General features: G+C 39.2%; 1 protein-coding gene across 1 annotated transcript in view; it reads left to right on the top strand.

The window, feature by feature from the left end:
* The window catches only part of LOC143298072 (diacylglycerol kinase zeta-like), a 275,075-nt gene that overhangs the window by 236,557 nt on the left and 17,412 nt on the right, over positions 1-21,106 (top strand). The window contains exon 27 of the mRNA XM_076610749.1: positions 15,496-15,559. Coding sequence (XP_076466864.1) covers positions 15,496-15,559 — 64 coding nt within the window. The remainder of the gene's footprint in view (positions 1-15,495; positions 15,560-21,106) is intronic.

Below are 21,106 nucleotides of genomic sequence, written 5' to 3' on the forward strand. Positions count from 1 at the left end.
GGGGGCGAGAAATGACAGGCAGACATCCTATTGATGGCCCCTGGCACCCCCCGCCGCAGCACCCTCCCTCCAGCACTCCCCCTACCCACTACTTACCTAAACATTCACTCTCACATTCATACCCGACAATTGCTGTAATTTATCCTGTGGTTTTGCCTACTCTTGGAGTTTCGCAGCAGCGAGACTGTCAAGAGTGGCGACCTTGAGGTGAGAGGTGACTCTGCTTTTGAAGCTGCTGGGGGAGTCTGCCTCAACAGTGTTTGCTGGGAGTTCACTCCACTCACGAATGACACGTGGGAAGAAAGAAAAGAGCCGATACTGCTGTTTATGGTTCACAAGCCGTTGAAATTGTTGGTCATGTGATCTTCTGTCTCTTATAACTGGTTTTTGGAGGACACTTTTGTTGACTTGCACCAGGTCGTTGTGTATTTTATACAACATTGTGACCCTTGCTGCTTGACGTCGTTTCAGGAGAGGCGGCCACTTGAGCTTTTCAAGCATGTCTGTTACACTTGCATGCTGGTGGTAGCGGTTGAGGACGAATCGAGCTGCTCTTCTTTGGATGTTCTCTAATTTCTTTATGCATCCTGTCTTGTGTGGGTCCCAAACTGAGCTGGAGTATTCTAACAATGGTCTTACGAAGGTTAGATATGCTTTTTCTCTCAGCTCGTTGGAGGCAACTTTCAGGTTTCGTCTCAAGAAACCTAGGACTTTGCTTGCTTTCTTTGTAATGTTGTTGATGTGTTCCTCCCACTCCAGATCTTTCTTCAAGGTGAATCCCAAGTACGGCGTTGATTGTACTATTGATAGCTCGTGTCCGTAAATTTGGTACTTGTCGCTGATTGTACTTTTGCAGCGAGTGATTCTGAGCGTAGCACATTTGCCCGGGTTGAAGGCCATCTCCCACTTCCGTTCCCAGATTTGGAGACGTTCAGGATCCTCTTGCAGGTGGGCATGATCTTCCGTTGATAATATTGTGCGGTAGATGGCAGTGTCGTTTGCGAACATTCTTGTCTTTGAGGTCAGGTTCTCGGGGAGGTCGTTGATGAAATCCAGGAAGAGGCATGGTCCAAGGACCGATCCCTGTGGAACGCCTGATTTGACGTCAGTGAAGTTTGACTGGGCCCCCTCGACTACAACTGCTTGGCATCTGTTGGCAAGGAAGTCAGAGATCCATTTGTTGATCTTGCCTCTTACACCGTAGTTATGCAGTTTGTGCAGCAGTAGTGAGTGATTTACCTTGTCGAATGCCTTCGCAAAGTCTAGCACAAGGACGTCTGTTCTTCGCCTTGATGCCATGCTTGAGGTGAGCTCTTCCACTAACTCGATGAGCTGTGACCTTGGGACGTCCGGATAAGTAAAGATGGTGACTCTGTCCGCTGAAACTGAAAGTGCGCTTGAATCCATGAAAGTTAAAGAACCGAAAGAGTATTTAAAAAAAGAACGGACAACTGATAAGTAGCGCGAAAGTTGAACTTGTTCGTCGTGCAAAGATTTTCAATTGTCGCAGAACCAGAAACAAGAAGGCGAAGTCAAGTCAGTTTCTGCTGTCACAGAGACATTTCTGCTGTCACAGCGACATAAACCTCTCGCAGATTTTTGACTCACCTGTGTAAACAAAGTGAGTCTATGTTTTAACCCGGTGTTCGGTTGTCTGTGTGTGTGTGTGTGTGTGTGTGTGTGTGTGTGTGTGTGTGTGTCCGTGGTAAACTTTAACATTGACATTTTCTCTGCAAATACTTTGTCAGTTGACACCAAATTTGGCATCAAAATAGGAAAAATTCAGTTCTTTCCAGTCATCTTGTCTAAAACAATATTGCACGTCTGGGATGGGCACAAAAAATGAAAAAGAAGCCTACTTATATGCAAACTGCATTTACTGTTATATTTATAATTTTTGTATTCTCTAAACTTGGCACTTTGATCTGATATTCTGACACAACAACAAGAGGAGTCATTATTATCATTTTTTGTTCAAACAGGAACTTCTTTTGCTAAGCATGGAATTTTAATTTATTTTGCAAACGTTTTGGTGCAGATAGTAAAGAAGGGAAATTACTCTGTAATTAATGCTAGGGGACTTAATTTATCACAAGTGAGTCTTGAAGGCCTTGCCTCTCTTGTTAACAATTGAACTGAAGAAAAAAGTATCGTTCCTGTTTGTGACCCATTCAGTCAGAATCTATATACATTCTAGCATTTCATATTGTTGCTACAAAGTATGAGTGTGTGTGTGTCGCGCGCGTGTGTGTGTGTATGCGCGCGCCTTCTAAAAACAGATTTTAGACTTGAGAAAATGGCCATTGCTGTTCCAATGAATTTGATCTTTTTCTGCCTTTTCTATCACATGACTTTTTAATACATATAGTGGGGAAGAGTGTTGGAGTTGAGCATGGAAATCTGTGGGGAAATGAGTGGTGCAGTTTAGCATGGAAATTGTGGGGAGAAGAGTGGTGGAGCTGTGCATGGAATTTGATTAAAGATAATCATCATCAAGACTGATTCATGTGTGTTTCATCACATTTGCATTGATGATTAACTGCAAGTAAAGAATGATTTCATCTTATGATGTAGCATGCATGCATGTGCGCATACAGTACTCACTCATTCATCATTACAAGTGACATGCACTAATAAGTCTTCTCAAGACACCCAGACATTCAGACACACCAGTCTGGTACAATCAGCTGGCCTGTTTACCCAGAATGAATATGTCTGTACTTTCACCAGGTTAGAATATGCATTTCTTTTGTGGAAACCTGTAAGTTCATTGTATCTAACAACTGGCCAAAGGATTAACACATAATACCAGTTTTCTCTTTGATGCCATTTTTTTTTAGAAACTGGTAGTGTTGTAAATTCTTAGTGTAAATATTTGCATTTATTTACATTTGTATGCCCCACCTCCCATCTTTTATTTCCCGTATTATTTTTAATCATATATATATATATATATATATATATGTCACGTGACCGGTCGAGGTTGAGGACCCACCTACAACCCGACAGGCCCCGCGCAATCTAATAAAAGAAAATTTAAGAAAAAATGGGTCTCCGGATCCTCGCACGCTCAATTAAATGCAGCCAACACCAAGAATTTGTACATAATACCACACTTTATTCACTCACTCACACGGATATACTGACAACCAAAACAACAGTGGGGCCTAACTATTTCCCTTAATACCCCCTCCACTCCCCAAACTTACTAACCCGCTAATTCAAATCGCCACATCATAAGTGGGAATGAGGGAAAAATAAATGAGTAAATCACATTCGCTCGAACACGTACACTCACCCCTCTTATGCACTGCTCTCACACTTACACACGCATCCTCTACCGTCCATGTACGACTCGCATTAGTTCCGAACACACAGGTCCTTGTCACAAACAACACACGATGCAGGCGACCACTGGGAGTTCTAGTCTTTCTGTAGACAGGGAGGTGTAAAGCGGCGATTGTTGTATACGTTGGGGACACCCCTGTGACAGTCTCAGGGTATCACGGGTGCAGGGAAGGATGTGGATGTCCAGGACAATGGCGGACCACTCTTCAGAGCTGTAAAAAGACTCGAGTCAAGAGTCAAGCGAAAATAAAAAAACAACAACAAAAAACAGTACATGTGCTAAAGCAGACACACAGAGGGGTTTCGCACACACTCACATGTACAGCTGAACGCCTTAATACAACCAAAAAAAACAAAACAAAAACAATAACAGAATGTGTGCACACAGATATACATAAATCAGAATCCACAAGGATTAGCACTGAAATTAAAGTATGTATCTCAAAATGCAATAATAACAACACCAAAAACCTGAAATATATGTCAACGGTCGCTCCCTGTCTATAGAAAAATAACAACAAAACTAGCATTCTTCACCATTCTAACCTGACTCACCTCAAGAGCTCGTGAAAAAAAATAATACGGGAGATTAAATCCCTGGAACTAGGACGTAATTCCAGACCTCCTGGTCGGACATGGACCCAGGAAATGTAGTGGCACTGGAGGCCCCAAACCCGAACTGAATCGGTAAAAAAAAAAACAACCCCTCACTCCAAAACGAATGGAGCAGGAACAGTGACTAGTGCGGCGTTGACGACCGTTGGTCCCTCCCTTCTTCCGGTCCCACAATTCCTTGCTGCGATGCATGCTTCCATTTCCGCCCCAGTACCCCACAACAAAAATCGTCGGACAACAGGTTCGTGTTTAGAGCCAAGTCGAAGTGAAACTCTTGGCCGTTGGCGCGAAGCCCGCAAAACACACTGTTCTTCCCCAGTTGATCTGACCCGTCGAGGTAGATTCCGTATGAATTGTCCTTATCAAACTTGTAGTTGAGCTAAACAACCGGCAGATATGCATGCACGAGAAAAAGAAAACATCAACCTGAGCTGACTAGAGCGAGGGAAGGAGCACACGCTCATTCGCGCGTACACACGCACATGTGCACGCACGCATAGAAATAAAGAAAGAAAGAAGGGAACAAGAAAAAACAAAACAAAGCAAACAGCAAAAATCATGACGTATTCAAGGGGTCAAGTTGACCCAAATTCCTTCTCTTTTTTTTTTCAACGCTACACTGTCGCACGCGACAATATATATATATATATATATATATATTTCATTTGCGTATTGCTTGCTTGTCAAATCTGTGCAATCAAATTTGGACTGTTTACAAAATGCAGTGTAAACAGGTCTGAGTCCAACACAAACAGACTTGAAGAAAATCACTTTGATTAGATATTTTCTTTTCTTTCTTTTTTTTTTGTATCATTCATTCATACCTAAATGCTAAACAATGAACAATTGTCTAAACAATTGGAGTTATTTATGATGTGAGCACCATTTAGTTTTGGATGTTGTTCGTGTGTGTGTGTGTGTGTGTGTGTGTGTGTGGGTGTGTGTGATCTACATCTGTATTGAAGTTCAATGTCTACATTCACAAAGTTTTGATTTTTTTCCATGATCAGAAAGAAAAAAAGAAAAAAACTCTGCAGTGAATCTTAACTGCTTTGAACCACACTACACCCCTCCGCACCCCCCCCCCCCCCACCCCTCCCCCCGCACCCCCCCACCTTTCTCCCTCAAAGAGAAGAAGAAAAATCACAGCTACAGTTTCTGAAGTCTTATTTAAATGCACCATATGATCAATATCATTAGCAAGCAGTGGGTATAAGCTTTGGATGTTGAAATCAAATTATCTCGTGTATACAACTGATGTATATATTGCATATAAATCAACATAATGACATTATATCAGATAAATATAAACGGTATATAAACAATTGCAATATTTGTTCACATCAGTATGAAAAAAAATCAGGAGCATTCAAACTCCACAATTCCCAAGAATGATGAATCTGACAGCTGTGACAAAAAAAAGAAGAAAAGAAGATATAATTATAGCTTGAATGTTATGACATTTGTTTTAGTTAAACATTTACAGTCAAACTCCATACAACCCCCAAAATGTGTCAGACATATTCACTGCATTATGCATGTGCAGAATCTCAAGCCAGTGAGTTGTTTAAATTTGCAACAATAACTATGCTCTCTGTGTGTGTGTGTGTGTGTGTGTGTGTTTAAACAGTCACATTGCCTGTGGAAGTAGCAAGGATCTCGCTGTCTCAGTATCATTGTTGCAGCACTTTCTGAAAATGTGCAAGCATTTCCACTTGAAAGAAGTATGTGCTGACAAGTGTTGTATAGTGGAAATTCTTTGTAGTGTTAGTTTCAGGGGTACACTAGTCAGTTTTGTACTATAGATGTGTCAGAGATGCATATATCTGTGCTGAATAAATATCACAGCTAAGAATGTGACCAATAAACAAACAAACACACACACACACACACACACACACACACACACACACAAATCCATTCGATTCAAAATGTCACATACCGTGCTTGTTTTAAAGACTTTGTTCGTAAAAAGTGAAGGAATATCATCGCCACTGAGGGTGCAGTCCTTTTCAGTTCACGAAGTACAAAGTATGAGAGTGTGTGTGTGTGTGTGTGTGTGTTTGGCACGCTCTATGCAATCGGTTCGTGGCTGGTATTCGTTGCGATGTCACCTTTTTTTCCTTTGAAGTTCGAACAGCACACACAGTACTTCTTTCCTCCCGTTTTTCCCAGACCCATTGTGAAGCATTTACACAGGTACAATCAACGAACTCGCAACTTTCGCTTTTAGAGACTACCCACAAATTCTCTTTCCAGCGTAATCAAGGGCAAACTACTCTATTTTTTTTTCTAACAAACAAGGTCTATACACATTCTATGACGACAAGTTCACCCGTTTACGTCACAAACAGAATGGGGAGACAGGACGATACAACTCTCGGGATGCCAGGCGGCATGATCAAAGTTCACATTAGCATGAATTTTCCCTAGCTCACGTTCCGGAGTCCCGCCATCTGCCTCAGCTGTGTTTGCGAAAGGGGAGATGGGGAACGACTTGAAAGACAGGCCGCCGTACTGGACTGTTCCGACATGCTGACACTAGCATGTTTCGAACACTCTGACATCTATTTCAGCACGGGGATTGCAGCAGACATCCCATAACTGCACGTGTTCCTACAGCTGTACTTAGGCCAGGGAATTTAGATTAAAATTTGCGGTAGGTCAAAATGTCTGGAACAAAACCGTTCTTTTTACAATAGAATAAATCATACTGATCACACTGATATAAAGTTGACCAATATAGGGAGGCGGAACATAAGGAGATTTTGATTTTTAATGTCCAGAATCGAATATTTTTATTACTTCTGCCTGTGTGAGAGCGCCTTACAAAGAGTCGCAAGGCAAGCACAGGCGAAGGTTACACAAGCGCGGTATAAGGGGTTGCCAGAGGAAAGCATTCAGCACAGTACAGTACATGTGACTGACTGCTGCCGCGCTGATGCCGATCTGTGAGCAGGTCACTGCGGCAGGCAACTGATTCTGAACAGTAAGCAAGGAACAGAGCTCTCTGGGATCGAAAGGAAACAAACATTTTCAATTTCATGTATTTTATACTAAAGTGATAGAAGACGCAAATCCACCTTTATGAATGTTTTCCAGTATCCTACCATTCATGACATATCATAAAGAATGAAATCAGTATTATACCGACTGCAAAGGTGAATTTACAAAGGCAGCACGGGATCATTTAGTTCGTAAGTACAATTTTGTTGATATTTTACGCAACGCACAACTTGGATATACTACATGCTCCGCTTATTAACTTGTAGAATATAAATATCTAAATATGTGTTAACCCGGTTCGGTTTCAATGAACATTATCGGCGCTCTGTCCAGACAATAAACTGGGAACGTATGGAGGGCAGATGAGGGCAAAATTGAACATCATGTCTCGATGTGAAAAGAACGGTATGATATACATATTTTTCTTTGGAAATGAACCGGTATTTGCAAACGTGACTCACGAACCCTGGCGCATTAGACGTCGATTGGGATATAAATAATAATCATAATGATAACAGTGGATCATAAATTTTATTAATGATTATGTAAAACTTTGTTGTAACACGTGTAACATTGAATCCAAGTTACCTAAACTAACTTTCCCGATGCAGATGTTTGAATTACTGGATTTATAATAATGATAGTAATGAATCTATCATGCGATCCTTAGCCAGTGCAATTCATTCAAACAAAGCCTGTGCAAAATGATGTATTTTATGAATGATTACCTAAAACCGTATGACATATGTAACATGGAATCCAAAATACCTAAACTAACTCCCCCACCCTGGATGATTTTATTTTTCAGAAACACTGCAGTCACTCCATTTTCACATCAATTCTCCCCAGTGTTTAACTGTTTAAAGTACTATCGTTCATCATATTATGAAATGGGAATTGTATTATTTATATCACTTGACAAAAGTTTTCCTCTTTATCTGAAGAATTGTGAACAAAACACCGGATTCTTTGTATCTTACTATTCGGTCAATCAACAGAAAACTGATTAGCGTTATCCTCACAGTGAACAAATATGTAGGATTGCAGAAAAACAAAATGTAATAAAAGTAAGACTTTGAGAAAAAACAAAACCAAACAACAACAACAATAACAACAACAAACAATAACTAAAAATAAGGAATTTTATTATCTGCATAAAGCAGAACCAAAGAACATGTGTTCATCTCAAGCACTACTAAATGTGAAATGCTTCAAACTTAATTAATTTTAAGAAATTCATTCACAGTCAGTGTATACGTTGGTTTTTCAGAACTTGTGTGATGTAAAATGTGACTGTTCTAATCAAATTTTGCAAACCAATAAGCGCGTAGGGACTGACATGTTTCGGATACAACAATTTTTTTCGTTCCACACTTCATCTGGCTTGTGAACTGATAAACTACATCATTTCGTGATAAAACTTCACCAGACAGCAAAAGCCAAAATCAAGGTAATTTAAGGGGGTGATTTTCTACTTTGAACTTTGTTCTTTGGAACTTTTGAAGCAACAAGTCTTCAACTGAAAACAGTCTTACTGAACTACATGCGTTGACTTGGTTCGAAATTTTACACCAGTATCCGTATATTACCGCATCTCGCCATGTGTCAGAAAAAGTTATTGTGTCTAAACTTAATCGGATCAGAGATAAATGTACAAACCATAACAGCGACGAAATTAACATACACAGTTTTTTGTTTGTTTGTTTGTTTTTTAATATAGCAAGCACGGGGTGCGAATGAACATATAAGAGATTTCCGTGTAACATACGAGCACCTCACACGCTGTCGGAAACAACACATTTTCTGAATCTGTGTTCAAACACACACGATTGAAGGGTGTTTGTCAAACCGATTTACGCTTTCCCAAGATGAATCTGCATGATTTATGTGGAAACAGTTCTAATTTTGTTTACATGCACATTTTTATTGGGTCGTTTACATGCACTGAAGTAACACAGAAAAGCGGAACTGAAAATTAATATGCGACGTCGATTGCATTGAAATAGTTGAATAGACATTTTTTTTTTCAGAAAATGAGTGTATGCGCTGCAGACGATAGATGGGTTGACCACCTGTTGCAAGTAAAGAACGTGTAGTGTATTCATGAATGTGCTTGCCTTTGAATGAATAAAAATACGTCGAGGAACTGGTTGTTTACGTCTGTCAAGCGGGTTTTTTGCGTAATATGTCAAACTAATGTACCATTTTTACTGATGATCAATGTTTTATTATCACAACGAATGAATATAGATCAGGTCTGTATGTACTGGATTTTAGTCAGGTTTGTATTTATTTGTTTCTGACCACTTCATGTTTAGACACATTGCCATATCACAAAATGGCGCCGAAATTTTTGATGGTTTTAATAATTTTCAACACATTTAAGACACAAGAACAAACCATATTCTCACAAAATTGTTGCAGACATTTCTCTAATGAATTACAATCCTGATAACATGTGAAACATTTGAATAATCATTGTAAACACATGTTTATACTGAATCATACTGAGAGACCCCCATTTCCAACAAAGTTCTGGAGACTGACCCATTTTCATTTTTTAGGCAGTCTTTGCTCTTCATGACTATCTGATGCACTTCATTTGCCACCTTCATACTCCAGCCAGATACATTTTCTTTCCCACGCTAAACCGAAGTGTCTACTGCACCAGGGTTCGTGAGTCACATTTGCAAATACTGCTACATTTCCAAAGAAAAAAAACATATTTCATACCGTTCTTTTTACATCAAGACATGATGTTGGTCGATTTTGCCATCACCTGCCTTCCATGCTTTCTGCATTAATTGTCTGGACAGTGCTCCGACAATGTTCATTGAAACAAACCTAGTAAATAGGTATTAAGATATTTATATACTACACGTTAATAAGCAGAGCATGAAGTATTTCCAAGTTGTGCATTGCGTAAAATGTCAACATAATTGTTCTTACGAACTAAATGATCACGTGCTGCCTTCGTAAATTCACCTTTGCAGTTGGTATAATACCGATTTCATTTTTTTTATGAAATTTTCAGGACTGTAAAACATTCGTAAAAGCAAATTTGCGTTTTCTACCAATTTAGTATATAATAGATGAAAATAAAAATTTTGTTTCCTTTTGACCCCAAAGAGTTCTCTTATTTTCTGTACGGTATCTGTCATCTGCCGTAGTGACCTACTAACGGAGGTGTAGGACAGCATCAGCGCGGCAGCAGTCAGCCACAAGTACTGTACCGCGCTAAACGCTTTCGTCTGGCGACCTCTAATAACGCGCTTGCGTAACCCTGGCTTGCTCATGCCTTGTGGATCTTTGTAAGGCGCTCTCTCATGGCCAAATGTGTGAGAAATAATTATTAAAAATCAAAATCTAATCATGTTCCCGCCCACCTACAGCAGTCAAGTTTATATCAGCGTGATCAGTATGATTTATTCTATTTTATCGTGAAAAGAACGGTTTTGTTGCAGACATTTTGACCATTTTTGTAACTGCCCTGGACTAACTGGGGTGGGTGAGCACAGACTCGCTGACCAAAGACAGCCCACGAGGGAGTGGGGGTACGGGTACGGGAGGGTGGAAGGAGGGAGGGTGGCGCAGTGTCGGCGCGACCTCAAAGACTGGGGCGGGAACGGAGATAAGAAAAGGTTGGAGGGTAGATGGGGAGAGGGGAGGTATGGGGAGGGAAGGGGAAAGGGTGGGGGGGTGTAGATGACACTGCTGGCACACTATAATACAGGTATAGAAACATCAATTCAAGTCATAAAAAACATCAATTATTACGTTTATAGTAAAATAAAACATCTCAGCTCTATTTCAAATTCGGAAAAATAAAATCAATTTCGCCGTAAAACTAACATCCTTATAGTATAAACAGCTAAACTTCTATTTTTAAAAAATCGTTAAAAAAAACCCCAACCTTTCTCTTCCACCCCCTTTTCTCTTCCTTGCATTCACTCACACACATAGAGGCACGCACCCCACACACGCACATGCACATACGCCCATCCACACACACCCATACCCCTCACACATCCCACACCCCACCCCTACACATTTTGGATACAGCCTATTCGGTACAACATGTTACATAAAAAGGGGTAAATGCTATTCTGTTCAACAATTGAACTGACACAGGAATAAAACTTTTTAGTTCTAAGAGTTTTGAATTTGCGAGTCCAGTAGCATCTTCCAGATGGTAAAATTTGTATTATCTCATGAGTCCATGGCTGCTGTCATTTTAGATAACTTTTGCTTTTTGTGCGACTCGCTGTTCGGAAAGAACAGCTAGCATATTTTGTCTCACGCCTACTGCAGACATTCTCGATCCTGTTCAATACATTCTTGCATTTCACACTTACGCTTACATAAGAGAACGTTAACATTGATTCAATAAAACATCTGTAAAAAGTATATAGTATTTTATCACAGACATTGAGGCCTTTGAGCATTTTGTGAACAATAAATTCTGGACTCACATTTTTTTTTTTTTTAATAAGCTGGGTATTAGCTGTAAAGTTTAACTTATTGTCAATAACTGTCCGTTAATGTTCATACTCGTTTACTGCTCTTTGCGTCAAAGAACAACACATGCTATTGGGTGACTGGAACAATGGGGTGCCCACGTTTCCAATGTGCTCAAATTACCTGCACTTCCCATCTGTTATCGCGAAATTAATCGCACGGGTGTCTGATTGATACTAATGGTGATCTTCGCTATGATATTTACCAAAGAAAAAAGACCACTTGCGCGAATGTTATTTGAGACCTTCATACAGAGTGTAAAGCACACATGTCTGTCCATGTCTTTGGTCATATTTTAAAATGAAATGTTTCATGTGAGAACGATCCGTTTAAAATAGTTCATTCATTCAGATTAATGTCCCTTTAGTTAGCTGTTCCTGAGAGAAGTAATCATCAGTGTAACATCCATAATAATATTACGCTAACTTCCTATTTCACCAAAAATTATTTTCTTTTTAAAACCTACTGTTATTAATCCAATAATATATGTCAGATAAAAGTGCTAATTTTTGTAAACGAGAAATTGAAATGTACCAGTAACCTCACTTTGTAAGTATTTTGGCTTATGTATATTTTTTGTACCTTTCCCAGAAGCGCATTGTCAGTGAAAATTGAGTTTGTGAAAGAAATCATTTTTTTGACAATTTCTAAACCAAATTTGGTGTTGACAGGCATTTCCAGAGAAAGTGAATATGCTAAACTTTATCATATAATAATAATAATAATAATAATGGATACTTATATAGCACACTATCCAGAAATCTGCTCTGGGTGCTTTACAAAAACGCTTTTGTTAACATAATACATCATACGTATGTTACATACACACACCAAAATGTGACTACACACACACACACACACACACACGCTGCATACATACATTTTAACATGCATGTGTATCTAACAACTACCCTAACACATACGCACACATAGGCAGGCACAAACTTACATAAACACACGCACACACAATACACATTCATATACATGCATGTAGTTATGTACACATACATATGTATACACACATAGTCAAGCACAGGTAACGCAAAGGAAGTGGACCTGCCACAATTGAACTTATTACTGAGGGAAAAGGCGAGTTTTGAGACGAAATTTAAAAGATGCGAGGGAATCAGAATGACGGAGGTTATCAGGGAGCTTGTTCCACGTCTTTGGCGATCGAAAAGAAAACGATCTGTGTCCATAGGTCTTACTTCTAACGTGAGGTATCCTGAGAAGTCGAGTATCAGAGGAAGAACGGAGCTGGCGAGACGGGGTATAGATATGATGAGTTCAGAAAGATACTTGGGGCCAAATCCGTTGACTGCAGAAAAGGTCAGAGTAGATAGCTTGTAGTCTATTCGATCAGAAACAGGCAACCAGTGGAGAGACTGAAGGAGAGGAGAAACATGGTCAAATTTAGAAGCTCTGCAAATGAGTCTGGCAGCATTATTCTGAATTCGTTGGAGTCTGTCTAACAGATATTTGGGAAGGCCGGCCAAAAGAGAGTTGCAGTAATCTAATCTTGAGAGAACCAGAGAGCATACAAGTGTCTTGGTTGCATCGGTTGAGAGATAGTGGCGGATAGAGCTGATTCTACGCAGTTCCAAATAGGCAACTTTACAGATATTCGAAATTTGCTGTTGGAAGGAAAGAGACTGGTCTAGGATTACACCAAGACTGCGAACAGAGGGAGAAAATGAAACAGGTGTGCTATTGATCAGAACAGAGTCAGGAAAGTAAGAATGTTGACGAAACTTCTTTGGACAGGTTACCATCAATTCAGTCTTATCATCATTTAATTGCAGCTTGTTGAGAGTCATCCAGTCCTTTAGGCCAGCAATGCACTCCTGTGTTTGAGTCACCAGTGCATCAAATTCAGCTGTTGAAGCCGACTGATAAAGTTGTCTGTCATCAGCAAAGCTCTCATGCGACATCGCATGATGACTGATGACATCCGACACAGGAGCCGCATACAGCACGAAAAGAACAGGACCTAGGACGGACCCCTGTGGGACACCATATTTCAAGGCAGATACTCTAGAGTATATACCATTTACACATACTTTCTGTGTACGATCTGACAGGTAAGACGTGATCCATGCTAGTGCAGTGTCACGAATACCAAAGGAAGTTTTAAGTCTGTTCAAGAGGATAGAGTGGTCGATAGTGTCAAAAGCTGCTGACAAATCTAAGAGAGCGAGAACAGATATCTTATCCTCATCAAATCCCGAAAGCAAATCATTCACTATTCTAAGAAGGGCTGTTTCGCAACTATGACCACGTCTATAAGCTGACTGGTGGGAATTAAGTAAACCATTTTGTTCCAGATGAGCTAAGAGCTGAGACAATATGATCTTTTCTAGCAGTTTTGATAAAAATGACAGATTAGAGACAGGTCGATATACACATATACACACAACGCACAACCGAAACACCATGCTGTTACATAAATTCACGTTGTGTGTAAACACACATTAAGCCAAAATGAAAATCTATACAATGATACCTATTGCGTAAGTCATACTATTGGAAAACACCAAACGGACAATGCGTCAGGGATCCACCAATACAGTGTGTGTGTGTGTTGTGATGTAACCCTTGTTATCTGCCTAACTGCCAGAACTGGAAATTTCATCGTACTTTTGTGTATTACTAGAATTTGACAATTCCTACATTTTCTAAATGACATTTTGTGATGTGGAATGCAGTGAACTGCATGTTAGAACATGGGAGATTTGTTGCGATTTGATCAAATGGTAGCCATATTTCGGCGCCGAAACTTAAATAAAATTTGGATGACTGACTACAGTTGTAAACAAATTTTCTAAACATGTCCACAAGATTGTCTCCCAGTTTGCGCCAGAGGAAAACAGAGTTGATGACACTGAACATTCCAGACCCTTCACCAGTGCAAGTAAACGGAACAGATCTACCCATAACTGAAGAGTTTGTGTAGCTAGGCAGCACTGTCAGACACGATGGGGGAGCAGACAACGATATCAAGAGCCGTCTCAGCAAGGCCAGAATCATCATCGGAATGCTGAACACGTGGAGATTCCCCCCCCCCCCCCCCCCCCCGAGAATTTATCAGGACTGTACGTCACGGCTCGGAATGCTATATGATGACTGAGGATGATCTAAAGAAGTTGTCGACCTCGAAAAACTTGCGAAGAGAGCAATGACAGCTTTTCACTGGACAACAGAATGTTGGGAAGGCCAAAGACCACCTAGCGCAGAACAGCCGAAGGAGGACTCAGGACATTGAAGCATACCGGTTCTTTGTTGCTGCGCTAAATACCAGAAGGAACAATGGACAGGAACAAATTATGAGTTGGCTTGTTTTCATAACAGTTGACAGGCATTTTTGTTGAATTTAGTTCACGAAATCCTCTCTAATTTCTTTGTACAGTTCACAGTTATCTTAGAAATGATATCATTCTTTTATTTTTTGTCATTGTAGGCATGGTCTCTTTTCTATTTGAATGTTGAAATACTTATCCCTTTCAGTTACGAGATCATAACAGAATATTAATAGTTTACATAATGACTCTTTTTAATTATGATTAAGATATCTTTCTAGTAAATCAGTTTCGGTTCTATAGTCACCAGTGCTTTTATTATGAACTTGTAATCTCGGTTTATTTTCATTTGTGTTTCTCTTCCAAAATAAAACGTGTGTGTGTGTGTGTGTGTGTGTGTGTGAACTGCCGTGTGTACGTGTCTGGCAGTTTTGAGTCATGTAAGTTTCACTTATGATCTGCTTTTCTTAGAAGCTGAGACCTCCCGTAGTTTTCACTTTCTCCCCTAATACACAGGTGCGAGCGCACACATTTCATGCCACCCCTCGTCTTTCCTCCATGCCACCCCCACTCCCTCTACCCAAAGACACAGCTTAGACACTCGCGTTGGTGCAGACTGGTTGAAAAAAGAAATTCAGGTGTTGGGTGTTACAATTTCTCTTACAATGTACCGTTGCTCTGTTTTAATGATACATGGCTGCTTGTTACACAGGGCAACTCGCCGCGACAGCAAGCGCTGTTGGCAGAAGACACGGAACTGGCAGCTTACTTGGAAAGTGAGTTTCTCTTGTTTAGTGTTAGACACACAGCACCAGTATCTACTTTGTGTACCCCAATATCATTTCTGTTTTTATGTCTCAAAATATGTCTATTTCTTTTTGCGTCTCTGTCTGTTTAAACGTTCATCTGTTCTCTCTCGCTTCCCAACCTCCCACCTCCTCTCTCCCTATCTCTCGGTCGTTTGGTCATGGCTGCTGGTCTCGGGAACATGTTTCAGAAAAAGAAGTCGCTATATTAAATCACTCGACCACGATAAATGACATGATGTTTACTACTACTGCTACAACTACTACTGCTGCTGCTAACTACCACCACGATCATCATTATTATTAATATTATTATTTTCTTTTTTATTCAGTAATTCTTTGGCATTTCAAGGGAAAACAATTGAAAAGAGAAAATAATAAAGAAAAGGCTCATACATGCATCTATTATGACACCTGTTAGATTTTCCCCAGTCGTTGTCCGTAGAAAACACTGTTTTATAACATTCCCATTCAGCATTAAAGGTGGACAGGTTGCAGGGTATTTTTGCACTATGTTGTTCAATTTCAGAACGTGTGCTCAGATGCCTTTGGAATACATGTATATTTGATATACATTTTTTTTTTTCAGTTCGGCATCTGTACATATAACGTTTTGCTAACAGTAAGATAGATGAAAAAGTCCGTCTGTTGTAATGTTTAATCAACACCAAACAACACAATGTATTTTTAAGTAACTATACCACAGGAGGTTACATATTTTCCATTAAATAGATATTCCAGTGTTTTCCTAAATCTTCTGGTATGTTTACAATTCCAAAGAAATGGTCAGTAGAATCCCTAGTACTATTGCACAACATGCACATGGTAGTTGATACAATACTCATTACATTTAAAACTGCATTTGTGGCAAGAATACTATGAACAGTTCTCATCTGCGGCCATTTCAATTTTATGTCTGATGTTGTGTTGCGTAAATAAATACTTTTACCCGCATCATGTCAACATTTAATTTCTCAGACCATTTTCAGCAGCAGTTTGGACTTCAATCATTCTTGGTCACAGTTTCTTAATAAGATTTAGCTCAGTTTTGTACACAAACAATGCTTTGCGATGCACAAAATATGGTTTGTGCACTGCTGTTAGTGTGTGCACTACTGTTAGTTTTGTAGTCTGTTTGGATATTCCTTAACTGAATATACCCAACCTGTGTAGATAATGAGACATGTGTGTTTATCAAAACCCGCTATGAACTCTTTGTATGTCTTAACCTCACCATTTTGTTACATACAATGACTTATGCAGTATATCCTTTTTCTGTTAGTTCATATTGTTTTATATTTCTACAACCTACTTTTATGCTTTCATTATAAACAATAGGTTCTGCAAGCAGTTCACTTGCGTTTAATTTGCTCTACCCAAAAAAGGTTCATATCCATTCAGTGGCTCAGAAATATTGGTCCATATCTTTCTATGTTGTTAGGAATGGGTACGTTTCCATCACAGTATTTTTCCATTTATGGTTTATTGTTCTTTTTTTTTTAACCATGACAGTTTTAGAACAAGTATGTTCTTTCGTATGTCTGGAATATTCAAACCACTGTCTTTCACTGATTTAATAAATGTTTTATCGTTGTCTCATCTGGTTTATCATTCCAAACAAATTCAAAACATAACATTTGTAGCTTTTCTACCAATACGTCAGGCGGATCGGGTAGCAAATAAGCTTACTTTACACAAGGGATTGAAAAATAAACACTTACCATAACCACTCTACCTACCAATAGGACTGAACGTGACCGAATTTTGAACGTTTTTACTTCTGATGGTTTGTATTATTGTTTAGTGTAACAGTCTTTTAAACCCTGGGTAAACCAGACACAAAGGGTTTTAAATCTGGCAGGGTTCCAACCATTTGGAGATGTGGGCAGTAAACTCTTTATGATCCTTTCATACTTTCAAGCCATACTGCTCTAGGGTTTTGAACAAACTTAAGATTTTGCCATGTTTCTCTAATGTATAAATTGTGTGTTCAAAGGATATTTCATCACCTTTATTCATCAGATGTGTATTGTCTGTGAGATTTTGTGTTCAACTTCATTTATCTTGATACCTTGTATCTGATAATTTTCTCTTATCATTGTCGCTAGAATTTCTGCATTCAAAATAATTAGACAGGGAGAAAGTGGATTAATCTGTCTACATCATCGTTCAAGATCAAACCTTTTACAATTACTGTGGCTTTTATATTATTATAGAAAGTTTCAACCCAACGACACATACTATTACCAAACCCATACACTTTCAAAACTTTGATCAGAAATGCCCTATTAAAAGACCCGAAAGCCTCATTCAAAGTCAATGCAAAATCAGATTTGATTAATTTATCAAGTCATATACTATTCTAATGATATTGCCCATATACATTTTCCCATAAATCCTGTCTGTTCATCATTTATAAGTTTTAGTTTAAAAAAAAAAATTGAAATACGCAATGATCCTATTTTGTAAACTATATCAAGAAGTGATATTGACACACACACATAAACGGGCACACACGCACACGCACGCACACGCACACACTCACACACACTCACACAGGATAGAATTCGAACTCAAACTCAAATGTTCCACCCAGAATGCCTTTCTTTTCACCCCTCTTTTCACGTGCTACGATACACTGCCTTCCACCTTGTTTTCACATGCTTCTTTGATTGTGCCACACATTATCAATTGTTGCTGCGTATATTTAAGTACATGTCAACAATTTCACCCCCAGCCCCCCCCCCCCCCCCCCCCCCCCCCCCACTTTTTTTTTTTTTTAACAAAGTGAACAATGATCAATGAGTGCAGCAGTCTCTGTGTACATAGCACTTTATAATCTTTTTATGGTTTAAAAAAAATTTTTTTTAAGACTGTCTTAGTCATTTGCAATGTTAATAAAGGATGAATATTATTGAAACAAGCCCCAAATCAGTAAATGAAAAGTTGTATTTATTCCATAAATGCTTTTGATCACTTTGACATAGCTATGGAATGTCTCGTATTGTTTTGATTATTACCATGGTGTTTAGTGATTGTGTAATTTATATACAAAATAAAACGGTGGTCGACCCAAGAAAAAGTCCGGGTAAAAAAATAAAATAAAATAAAATAAAAAATAAAAAGTGATATTGGACGCCAGTTCGTTTGGTTTGTTCCATTTGGAAATACAATTAATCAAACATTCTCTTTGTGTTGTGAAGAGTTCCGTGTGTTTATAAGATTAATTTAATGCCCTTACAACAAATGTTCCAATATGTTTCCAAAAACACTTACAATTCTGCCCCAAACAGGTAACGCCACGGATTTCCCGTTTTTCATAGTTTTCAATGCTTTGTTCACCTCATCTAATGTAAATTACCATCCTTCCAATGTTTCTTGCTCAGCTTCTGTCACTCAAAACAATTATGTTATTATTCTTGTTCGCTTTAATTGTTTCTGTTAATGTGTAAAAAATTATTTTAAAAAACACAAAAAACAGGGTCGTCCCTCTTTGGTCCAGAAACATTGATCAATAATAGTTCTTTCTTCACTGGTGTTAACGATATGATTATGAAAATGTCACATTCATCTCTCTTCATACTATTTACCCTGGATGCAATAGTATTTGAAAACAAGACAGCATCTCCTCTGACATTTGATCGATAAGATGAGAAATAACATTTATAACACCATTCCTGACTGACATACTGCTCTAGATTTTCAGTGAAATATGTATCCTGTAAACAGTGTATTGAGTACATTTTTCTGTCTCAGGTAGCGGAATACATCATGCCTTTTTCTCGTGTCTCCTAATCCTTGGCTGTTAAGAGATGCATTTCTTATGCTATCCATGGTTTATGAACTATATTTCTGAAATTTCATTAGTAGCAGTTGTAATAGTAGTTTTATTTGTGTTCCACTCGTAACGATATCAAAATAAGACCAGGTGCGTTCTGTTCCCAAACTCACTGTGTCCCATTTGTATGGTTGAACCTATGTGTTCCATGTTAAAGACGAAACGACAATGTCAAGCTTGAAATGAATATTACTTTTGTTTAGACATATCGTATGTTGTTGTTGCTGTGTTCGCATGTCATGAAGATCGATGACAAATTACAGAACGTCAATGTTCAATACAAACATTTGCTTTGGGCGCAAGTCAGCTGTATTTTCTACGGAAGAGCAGCCCAAATTTCATTGAGAGAAATCTGCTGTGACAAAATACAATGCAGTACAATGTAATACAATGCAATGCAATGCAATGTAATGCAATGCAACACAATGCAATACAATACATCAGCGAATAAATTTCAAGTCGGGTTATATTTCCTTCTCTTTTAGTCTGGGAGTAGATCTGCTTGACCTATGTGGAGCAGTATTTTGCACGAGACAAGAAATTGGATCCGTGCTGACCTTCCTCTGTTATGCACGGTGGATATGTAAATTCCACTGTAATATTAGGGCGAAACGTTTTGGTTCAATAGAAGTCTAGAATTACTATAGTAAACCAGTGTCTCGATTTATCTGCATGGATGAATAAACGATAAATTAATTGACAGATTGCCTTAGAAATACTATGGTATTATGTATATTATGATTAATTACATCTCTTTTCTACAAAATGGTAATGCTTTCTGGTAAATACTAGAGAGAACATTTGCTTCGTACGACTTTATAATTGTTCTTGAATCCTTCAAAAAATGCTCTTCACACATGATTTTCTTGTGTGTTTTTATGTCAGAAATCATAATTTACCTGTCTGCCAAGTTTAAATTATGGTATAAGTGCAGGAGGAGGGTAAATATAGGGCATTTCCCCCTCTTTTGGCCCAATAAATAACGTTTGGGGGTATATGTGCTTGAAATGGCACTATATCCACATATTTCCTTACAGTTAATTTCTGTATGTATACAGAAAGAGATTAGAATTAGCTATTCCATGAATGACATTGAAATTGGATCAGTGCCGTGATTGGATTAGTCACGTGATCAAATACTTCTGGTGTACTGAAAATGCTCAAAAGCCAGCAACCTGATTACTGATGCTGTAGCTGTAGGCCTCCTTCGGTCATGGCTGACCATGGATAGAGTATATCCGACCTAATGTCTAATTGGGCTGTCTGCTTGGACCAAGCAGCGTCGCCTGTGACTGTAGAGACCGATACGAGAGAGACAGTCTCTGTCGCAGCGGTCACATGTGTAAGCTGATGCTGGTCTGTTGGCTGCCGTCCCTTTTCTGCGAGCTCGCTTTTCTGCAGCAGCAGTTGACAGTTTGTCCTCATCAATCTGTAGCTGATTCTTGAGAGTGCTTCTCCATCTGTTGCGGTCATCTGCAAGGTCCTCCCAGGACTCAGTGTTGATCTCAAGCGCCTCCATGTCACATTTGCAAACGTCTTTGTATCTCAGGTGTGGGCGGCTGATGCTTCTCTGTCCCGTGGCGAGCTGTCCATAAGGGATGTCTTTTGGGATGTAACCATCTTCCATGCGGCGAACGTGGCCCAGCCAGCGCAGCCGACGCTGTCTCAACATGGTATAC

This window comes from Babylonia areolata, chromosome 23, assembly GCF_041734735.1.
Source record: "Babylonia areolata isolate BAREFJ2019XMU chromosome 23, ASM4173473v1, whole genome shotgun sequence".
Lineage (NCBI taxonomy): Eukaryota > Metazoa > Mollusca > Gastropoda > Neogastropoda > Buccinidae > Babylonia > Babylonia areolata.